The following is a 9,950-nucleotide window of genomic DNA, read 5'->3' on the forward strand; positions in this document are numbered from 1 at the left end:
ACTTTCTATAGTTCAGGTGAACTTTCTATAGTTCAGGTGAACTTTCTATAGTTCAGGTGTACTTTCTATAGTTCAGGTGTACTTTCTATAGTTCAGGTGTACTTTCTATAGTTCAGGTGTACTTTCTATAGTTCAGGTGAACTTTCTATAGTTCAGGTGTACTTTCTATGTCCAGGTGTACTTTCTATAGTTCAGGTGAACTTTCTATAGTTCAGGTGTACTTTCTATAGTTCAGGTGTACTTTCTATAGTTCAGGTGAACTTTCTATAGTCCAGGTGTACTTTCTATAGTCCAGGTGTACTTTCTGTAGTCCAGGTGTACTTTCTGTAGGAGTAAAGACAAAAAAACATGTCCAGACAGAAATGATTAAAAATACAAACGGGTAGATTAGAGCAAGTAAAGACAGCAGTGGAGAGTGGACATGTGGTCAGTTTGTCCTCCAGCAGTCTAAGCCTATAGCAGCAGAACTAATGGATTGGTCAGGAAACCCAAGCCAACCCTAACTATAGGATTTATCAAACAGAAAGTCTTAATCCCAGTTTTAAAACTGGACAATGTGTCAGCCTCATGGACAGAGATTGGAAGTTGGTTCCACAAGAGAGGAGCCTGAGAACTGAAAGATCTTCCTCCCTTTCTGCTTTTGGAAACTCTAGGAACCACAAGTAAACCTGCAGTCTGACAGCAAAGTGCTCTGTTAGTAAAATATGGAACTTATCTATATATAAATATTTCTAATTCAGCTAAATACAATCCAGCTTGTTTTTTGCAGCGTGTGTCCGAAGTTTCCCACCCAGGGGGACAAGCACCTCCGCGAGGACATCAGCATCATGATCCGCTTCTACGCCAACATCCTGTCAGACAAGAAGTACCTGGCGGCGTGCCACCTGGTGCCACCCGGTGAGCTTGGTACCACCCCGGGCCCGAGCACACTCTCTGCCGGGATATTCGGATCGCTTATCGTGTCCAGCACTACTCCAATTTCGATTTTAAGTAAGCGTGAAGCGTTGGAGCTCGGGCTGGGGGGTGCCTGACAATGTGCTGCTGCTTCTCCTCACAGAGCCGCCTCCTCCTGTTTAGACGGGCTCGTTCAGCACGTTGTGACATCACACGTTGCTCCTGCTTTTTGGAAATATTTAACTGTCATTCTGTTTTCTCTGAAAATGCATCGATGACTCTTTAAATCCTGAAATCGTCCTGTTTTAGCTTTCAGCTACCGTTTTGCTAGTTTTAGCTTTTATTTAGCTAATTGGAGCTTTCCTGATGGTTTTAACTTGAACAGTTACAGCTGGACATTTTCCACAAGTGATTCAGGATTCGCTCGACATCTTCACAGATTGTTTCCATTTGACCTTTCTGTTTTTTAATTCGCTCTGGATCTTGAACTTCTCGCGTCTGTGAGGAGAAGCGTGTTTGTCAGATGTGTCGAGATGCATGATCCTCCATCAGACTACCCTTCTGCCTCCCAATCATTAAGTTCCTGCTGTCATACGCATGGATCTGCTTCAGGTAGTCCTCAAACCCTAGATTCTGGATCAGATTACTCAGTAAACATCTGACCTGAGATCTGCGGTCTGATGCATCAACCTGCCCTCACCCTGACCATCAGAGCAGGACTGAAGCTTCTCCAACAGTCTCTCATCCTCGATCATATCTTCATGTTTTTATGTGTAGAAGTTGAATTAAAGGTGTTCTCGTTTCCGAACTTGCCGGGTGTTACAGAGCAGAAGTTTAGTTGGGTCTCTTACTGCGTGCGTTTTTACGTCGACAGACAATCAGGACGCTTCGTTGAACAGCCTGTCGGTGATGAACGCCGCCGACCTGAGGAGCAACATGGACTCCAGCTCTCGCTCCCAGCAGAGCGGACAGGGCTGGATCAACACCTACCCGCTGTCGAGTGGCGTGTCCACCTTGTCCAAGAAGTCAGGTACAACGTGGCCCCTTAAATTGTCCAGGCACAGAGGGAGTACCGTAATTTCCAGACTATAGAGCGCACCTGAATATAATAAATATTTTTAATTTAATATATAATAATGTATTTTTCAAAATTAATTACTCCAGTGTTAACTTGTGACAGTGAGTGTTCGCTCAGACTCAGCACTTTAACTTCCTGCATCGTTTCTTGTGTTTCTAGGCACGTCCAAGAAGAGCAACAGAGGAACTCAGCTTCATAAATACTACATGAAACGCCGCACTCTGCTGCTGGCGTTACTGGTGAGTCCAGAGAACCGTTGGACCGTGTTCCTCACATGCTTCAGACTCTGACTCGTCTCCGGTGTTTTCAGGCCAGTGAGATTGAACGGCTGACCACGTGGTACAACCCCCTCTCCGCTCAGGAGCTGGCCATCGCCACGGAGCAGTCAGTGGAGACCAGCATCGCCAACTGGAGGTCCAAATACATCAGTCTCACAGAGAAACAGTGGAAGGACAACGTCAACTTGGCCTGGAGTATTGCCCCTTACCTGGCCATGCAACTACCAACAAGGTTCCACAACAAACCTGAAATATCTGCAATAAATAGACTAAAATTCTTGAATGTAAAAGGAAGGAAATGCTTTTTTACTTGTTCTGTTTTTGCAGCTTGAGTTAGCTCTTATTCAGGTTGTCACGAATGGTGTAGGTCTAATTATTGATCGCAGCAGAGTTTATTTTTTTTTGTAGAGAAGTAAAGATTTCAGACAAACAATGCATTTCATTGAGGACAACAAAGATAACGTTACTAACACTGATATATTTTACCTCTACGTTAGATTTATTGTTCTAGATAAAGTTTTACAAGGCAGTAGTCTATGCTAGGTTATCTAAACATTAGCTTGCTAACTTGAGAGGCACGTAGCTCATGACGAGCAGGTTGGAGGATTGAAGAGATTTTATTGTTGTTGATTTATTTTACAGATCAGTTAAAATAAACTCACCATGATCTGTTCAGCAAAATACTCTACACAGTGTTGCTCCCTACTTCGGCTGTGCTGAAAGCGAAACTTAAGTGAACGTCCATGACTTGAAAGTTGTCTTCAAGCGCCCCCTGCTGGATACTTTGTGCAATTACAACTGGTTCCTGCATTTTAGGGCTGAAAATCAGAATAATTTATATGTAATTATGCAGCAAACTTATGGTGTTGAGGGCCGTATTGGGTTAAACTGGGGAATCTGACCCACGCATGTTTCCAAACTGACGTCATTCCAGGTCACTTCTTTATGCAACGATCGGTTTATTCCGTTTCAAATTTCCATACATTAAACATTACACAGACTGAAGCACAGACTGACCAGGTCCAAACAATTGATGAATGCTTGGCATAACTTGCTACGGCATCTTATAACGCGTTCAACAGAAAATATGACGACCCCGGGCACACCCAACTTCCTCATCCATACAAATCCAAAACGCCAGTAAGCACGCCATTTATATCTGGTGACAGTCACACACACATGGACACACCCACCACCCAAGTGTTAAAGCTGCGTGCTCACCTGTCACGTCATCAATTGCTTATTTCACTCATATGGCTCTTACAATGTCTGTACATAACTGGTATGTCCTCAAACATCTGTATCAGCCTAAATTATCGGCCCTGACGATATATCAGTCGGGCTCTAGTTGTTGTTTCTGTAACTTTACTGTAAGACAAATGTTTCAGAGTTCATTACTTACAGTCGCACCACACTAGAAGAAAAGGAGAGTTGAAGAAAGAGACTTTATTCAAGAAGAAAATAAATGTAGTTTTTGTAGACCCTAGTTTGACAAAGTCTCTCTAAGATCTAATTTGGTGCCCTCCGTGGCCGCCTCAGTCACTCTGCCACGTCTTAGGATTTTAAAGTGAGACCCTTTTATTGGATTGAGATTCACTTCTTTTGTTTACAGGTTTAAAAATGACGCCATCGTCGCTGAAGTGACCAGATTGGTGAGGCTGGACCCTGGAGCAGTCAGCAACGTCCCTGAGGCCATCAAGGTGCAATCTCTCGGTCTTCCAATGTACTGTCTGACTCGTCTTCTGTTTAAACTTGACATGAAACGTGGATCTTCTCTGTTCCAACAGTTTCTGGTGACGTGGCACACGATCGACGCCGATTCTCCTGAGCTGAGTCACATACTGTGTTGGGCTCCAGCTGACCCGCCTACCGGTCTGTCCTATTTCAGCAGTTTGTACCCTCCTCATCCTCTCACCGCCCAGTACGGAGTTAAAGTGCTGCGCTCGTTCCCTCCGGTACGTCACCTGCAGCTCAGAGACACCACCTTGTTTTCTAAAGCTCAGTCTAGTAGTTAAAGTGTTCATTTGTCCTCGTAGGACGCCATCTTGTTCTACATTCCTCAGATTGTGCAGGCGCTCCGATACGACAAGGTAAACACGAACCACTCACCTCTCTCACACTCTGGAGAGCAGTTTGAACTCTTTTTTTCTGCTCAGATGGGTTACGTCAGGGAGTACATCTTGTGGGCTGCTCAGAAGTCTCAACTTCTGGCCCACCAGTTCATCTGGAACATGAAGACCAACATCTACGTGGACGAGGAGGGACACCAGAAAGACCGTGAGTGGACATGCCAAAGCTCACTTAAGAATATTGAAATGATTTTTGATCAAACGCATTTGTTTTACGTCCCAGTGCTTTGTGTAAAATATAAATTCAAGCAGATTGCCTCATGAACCCAGAGTTTATTCATAATGAAACACTTTAAACATAAATTAATTTAGAAAAATGAAACAAAGGTGGTTTTGAATTAATGAGGAGGAGAATAAAGAGTTTTGTTGCAGTCTTGTTGAGGCCATCCAATCGAACGATGATACAGGGATTAAACTGATGCTGCTTGCAACCAGTAAAGAACCAGAGCCACAGTTGACCCAGTCCGAGCAGAGCAGAGGGCGGGGCTTGATGTCTGGTTCATGGTGAGCAGCAGAGAGAGACTGCAGGTGAAAGCTCACCTGCTGCAAGCCGGAGTTCAACATCTCCAATGTTTGGAGGAAGGACATCAGCATTCCTGCAGAAGAACCTTATCCCATCTGTGAAACATGGTGGTGGTAGCATCATGGTCTGGGCCTATTTTGCTGCATCTGGGCCAGGACTTCTTGCCATCATTGATGGAACAATGAATTCTGAATATCAGAGAATTCTGCAGGAAAATGTCAGAACATCTGTCCATGAGCTGGATCTGAAGAGAAGGTGGGTCATGCAGCAACAAGGACCCTCAGCACAAAATGGTTCTACCAACGAATGGTTCAAGAAGAATAAAGTTCATGTTTTGGAACGGCCCAGTCAGAGTCCTGACCTTCGTCCAATCCAGATGTTGTGGAACGACCTGAAGCAGCAGTTAATGTGAGGAAACCACCAACATCCAGAGCTGAAGATGTTCTGTACGGAGGAATGGATCAAAGTCCTCCAAGGTGTGCAGGACTGATCAGCAGTTACCAGAAACGTTTAGTTATAGTTATTGCTGCACGGGGGGGGGGTCACACCAGGTACTGAACGCAGAGGTTCACATACTTTTACCACTCACAGATAAATAAATAAATAAATGACCAAGTCTAATATTTTGGTCTCATTTGTTTAACTGGGTTCTCTTTATCTACTTTAAGGACTTGAGTGAAAATCTGATGTTTTAGGTCAAATTTATGCAGAAATTTAGAAAATTATAAAGAGTTCACCAACTTTCAAGCAGCACTGTAGATGTTTACTTTGTCACTTTGATTTTATTTTTTGAATTTATTTCAGTGTACTGTTGTTCTGTCAGTTGTCTCTTGACAGTTAGACTTTGTGTCTCTATGTCAGTAAAGGTTAAGTCCAAGTGTTTTTGTGCAGCGGACATTGGGGAGTTGCTGGAGCAGATGGTGGAGGAGATCACAGGTTCTCTGTCAGGTCCAGCTAAAGACTTTTACCAAAGAGAGTTTGACTTCTTCAATAAGATCACCAACGTGTCTGCGATTATCAAGTGAGTGCATGAGCTTCCCAGGACCAGGACGGTGCTTTGTTTAACGCTCACCTCCGGGTGTTTTTGTTTTTCAGGCCAGTTCCAAAGGGAGACGAGAGGAAACGAGCCTGTCTCAAAGCTCTCTCCGACATCAAAGTGCAGCCAGGTACCAAACTGTTAGCTTTTATTGCAGACATCCAGTGTTTCCCCTAGCATTGTACCAGCAGGGTGCCCCGCCCTGTCGACAGAACCGAGCGCCCTGCCTACTGAACCAAGACAACACCCCCCCGCTTGACCACACTGCTAACAGGGACCCTCCCCCCCAGCTAGTGGTGCGCAGGAACCAACGCACTAGCTAAAAAGCTCAGTTTCCCTCACGCGTCAATGCTGCCGTCACTTTGTGAAACGACCCTCCTGCTTTACAAGCAGAGGAGCCCGTTGAGGAGGTTCAGGCATCTTATAGAGATGACTCCTGGACGCTTCCCTAGGGAGGTGTTTCAGGCATGTCCAACTGGGAGGGGGCCCTGGGAAAGACACGCTGAAGAGGTCATGTCTCTTGGCTGCACTGAGAACACTTTGGAGTCCTCCTGAAAGGACTGGAAGAGGTGGCTGTGGAAACACATCTGGACTTCCCTCTCCTGCAACCCAGCTCTGGAACAAGTGGATGGATGGACAGATGGATGGATGGATGGACGGACGGATGGATGGATGGATGGATGGATGGATGGACGGATGGATGGATGGACGGACGGACGGGCGGACTGACTGACTGACTGATTGACGGATGGATGGATGGATTGATGGATGGATGGATGGATGGATTGATGAATGGATGGATTGATGGATGGATGGAAGATTTTTTTTTAATGCTTTGGTCTAAAAATGCTCAAAAAGAAAAGAATTAACAAATAATTTGCGGTCATGTGTAATCCAGGTTGTTACCTGCCCAGTAATCCAGAGGCCGTAGTGCTGGACATTGACTACAAGTCTGGAACTCCCATGCAGAGGTAACCATTCGTACTTCACGGGGAAGTTCTTTTCTAATTAACCTGATCCTGCTGGTTCTTGTGTGTGCGTGCGTGCGTGCGTGCGTGCGTGCGTGCGTGCGTGTGTGTTTTCACAGTGCTGCTAAGGCGCCCTACCTGGCTAAGTTTAAAGTAAAACGCTGCAGAGTGAGTGAACTGGAGAAGGAAGGTCTTCGGTGTCCATCAGACTCTCTGGAGGACGGGGAGGAGAACCCAGATGGGTCATCCAGGGTTTGTTGGCAGGCAGCAATTTTCAAAGTGGGAGATGATTGCAGACAGGTACTCGTTCATCTTTTACTTACTGTTCACATTAACTGTGGCGGAAGAATCTCTGTTACTTCTTTGTGTGTTTCTGTTTTTTCAGGATATGCTTGCTCTGCAGATTATTGGGCTTTTTAAGAATATTTTCCAGCTGGTGGGTCTGGATCTGTTCGTCTTCCCCTACAGAGTGGTGGCCACTGCTCCAGGGGTAATACTCTTTCTCACTAAATAATAGGGATGTTACAGTACACTCAAGTCATGGTTTGGTGTGTACCTTGATATGAGTCACATTCCTGTATGTACCTCAGTGTAAGGGTCATAGTTTGGTGTATTCCTTGGTGAGAGAGGCCTAGTTTAATACAAACCTCGTGCAAATCTTGGTGTGAGCCATAGATCAGTATATACTTTGATGTAAATGTCATGGTTCAGTGCATACATCTGTACAAGAGTCATGATTTGATGTCTACCTCTGTAAGGGTCACAGTTCGTTATGTTTCTCTGTGTGAGGGTCACAGATTTGCGTGTACCATGGTGTGAGGGTCACAGTTTGGTATGGTCACTGGTTGATGCGTACCTTGGTGCGAGTACCATGGTTTGGTACAGTCAAGGTTTGATGCATACCTCAGTATGAGGGTCATAGTTTAGTATTGCCATAGTTTAGTGTGTACTTCAGTGTGAAGGTCATGGTTTGGTATTTTTCTTAGTGTGAGGGTCACATTTCAGTACAGACCTCGATGTGAGGGTCACAGTTTGGTGCGTACCTTGATGAGCGTCAATGAGATCAGTGACCTATAATAGGGTCGCGGTTTGATATGGTCACAGTTCAATACATGCCTCAGCGTGAAGGTCAACGTTCGGTACAAACACGTGTTTTATGAGCGTAGTGTGCGTCACAGTTTGGTACAGTCACTGTTCAGAGGTATCTCAGTGTGAGGGTCAAGATTCAGGACTATACGTATCTGTCATGTGCTTCTCTCTACTCATCTACCCACTACTGAATATCATTTTTTAGTTTTGGCCACCATTGTTTAAACTTTTTCATGACTTATCTGTGACACAAACGTCCGCTTGTGAAATAAATAACTTTATTTGCCATAAACCATGATTTAGCACAGGGTGTGTATTCCTGGTCCTGGAGAGCCACTATCCTGCATGTTTTCGTTGTTTCTCTACTCCAACACACCTGAGTCAAGGGCTGAATTACCCCTTCAAGTTCTGCAGAGGCCCGTTAATCATCCATTGATTCAAGTCATGTGTCTGAGCAGAGAAACAGCTCAAACCTGCAGGATGGTGGCCCTGGAGGACCAGAACTGGACAGCATCTTACCATCACATTCAGACTCGTACCTTTTCCTCAGTGTGGTGTGATTGAGTGCATCCCAGACTGCAAGTCCAGAGACCAGCTCGGCAGACAGACGGACTTTGGAATGTACGACTACTTCCGTAACCAGTACGGAGATGAATCCACCCTCGCCTTCCAGAAGGTTTTTCACTTTTACATGTTTATCTCTTGGTTGTTTACAGATTTCACTTGTGTTAGTTGACCCAACAATACGGACAACATGGAAATCAGAGCAGAAAGTGTTACCTGAATTCAAATAAATTGCTTTTTATGTTGTTTTATTCTTCCTAATGGAAGCTAGAATATTTAAAATCACATGAAATGTGCTGCATGTGTGTTTGTTTGTATACGGTGGCGCAGTGTCATGTTAGATCAGTGATCATTTTGACGCTGTCAGTTTAAGAACCGTAAATGTTTAGGTGTTGTATTTTTGCCTGAAAGATTAGATAGAACCTGATGCAGTTTAACAGTTCCTCTTGTGTTTTTAAAGGCTCGGTATAACTTCATCCGCAGTATGGCCGCCTACAGCCTCCTGCTGTTCCTGCTGCAGATCAAAGACAGACACAATGGAAACATCATGCTGGACAGCAAGGGACACCTCATTCACATAGGTGGGCTAGCCTCGACTCACCTGGGCTTCTCTAAAATGTTAGTTTTATCTCTAAACTTGGACCGTTGGGTCGATCCGGCACTCGCGGTACATGAGCGTTCATGACCCGTCACCACTGGACTCAAGGTCATGACCAAAAAGAGCTAACAGGGCACGAACAAAGCAGTTTGAATTATTTTCAACCGAACGTTTTAAGAACAAGGTGATGCACAGAGTTGTAGCAACTACAGGGGAATTAAGTTGATGAGTCACACGATGAAGATCTGGGAGAGAGTTGTGGAAGAAAGACTTGGACGAGAGGCGACTGTGAGCAGCAGGATGGTTTCATGCTGAGGAAGATCAGCACAGACACCATCTTTGATTTGAGGACGATGATGGAGAAGAACAGAGAGGGTCAGACTGGTACAGGACATGTACGAGGACAGCAGGACATGTACGAGGACAGCAGGACATGTACGAGGACAGCAGGACTTGTACGAGGACAGCAGGACATGTATGAGGACAGCAGGACATGCATGAGGACAGCAGGACGTGTATGAGGACAGCAGGACGTGTATGAGGACAGCAGGACATGTATGATGACAGCAGGACATGTATGAGGACAGCAGGACATGTATGAGGACAGCAGGATATGCATGAGGACAGCAGGACATGTATGATGACAGCAGGACGTGTACGAGGACAGCAGGACATGTACGAGGACAGCAGGACATGTACGAGGACAGCAGGACATGTACGAGGACAGCAGGACATGTATGAGGACAGCAGGACATGTATGAGGACAGCAGGACATGTATGAGGACAGCAGGAC

The 9,950-nt window shown here is 45.2% G+C and overlaps 1 protein-coding gene across 1 annotated transcript in view; it reads left to right on the forward strand.

Annotated features, from left to right (window-relative positions):
- pi4kaa (phosphatidylinositol 4-kinase, catalytic, alpha a) overlaps positions 1–9,950 on the forward strand; it is a 53,791-nt gene that overhangs the window by 36,383 nt on the left and 7,458 nt on the right. Inside the window, exons 36-50 of the mRNA XM_037692165.1 lie at positions 770–897; positions 1,769–1,924; positions 2,132–2,211; positions 2,283–2,482; positions 3,863–3,950; positions 4,038–4,205; positions 4,287–4,340; positions 4,407–4,527; positions 5,794–5,923; positions 5,998–6,068; positions 6,837–6,909; positions 7,026–7,206; positions 7,292–7,396; positions 8,546–8,671; positions 9,020–9,140. Coding sequence (XP_037548093.1) covers positions 770–897; positions 1,769–1,924; positions 2,132–2,211; positions 2,283–2,482; positions 3,863–3,950; positions 4,038–4,205; positions 4,287–4,340; positions 4,407–4,527; positions 5,794–5,923; positions 5,998–6,068; positions 6,837–6,909; positions 7,026–7,206; positions 7,292–7,396; positions 8,546–8,671; positions 9,020–9,140 — 1,802 coding nt within the window. The remainder of the gene's footprint in view (positions 1–769; positions 898–1,768; positions 1,925–2,131; positions 2,212–2,282; positions 2,483–3,862; positions 3,951–4,037; positions 4,206–4,286; positions 4,341–4,406; positions 4,528–5,793; positions 5,924–5,997; positions 6,069–6,836; positions 6,910–7,025; positions 7,207–7,291; positions 7,397–8,545; positions 8,672–9,019; positions 9,141–9,950) is intronic.

The sequence above is a fragment of the Nematolebias whitei genome, chromosome 18 (genome assembly GCF_014905685.2).
Source record: "Nematolebias whitei isolate Nwh7 chromosome 18, NemWhi1, whole genome shotgun sequence".
Lineage (NCBI taxonomy): Eukaryota > Metazoa > Chordata > Actinopteri > Cyprinodontiformes > Rivulidae > Nematolebias > Nematolebias whitei.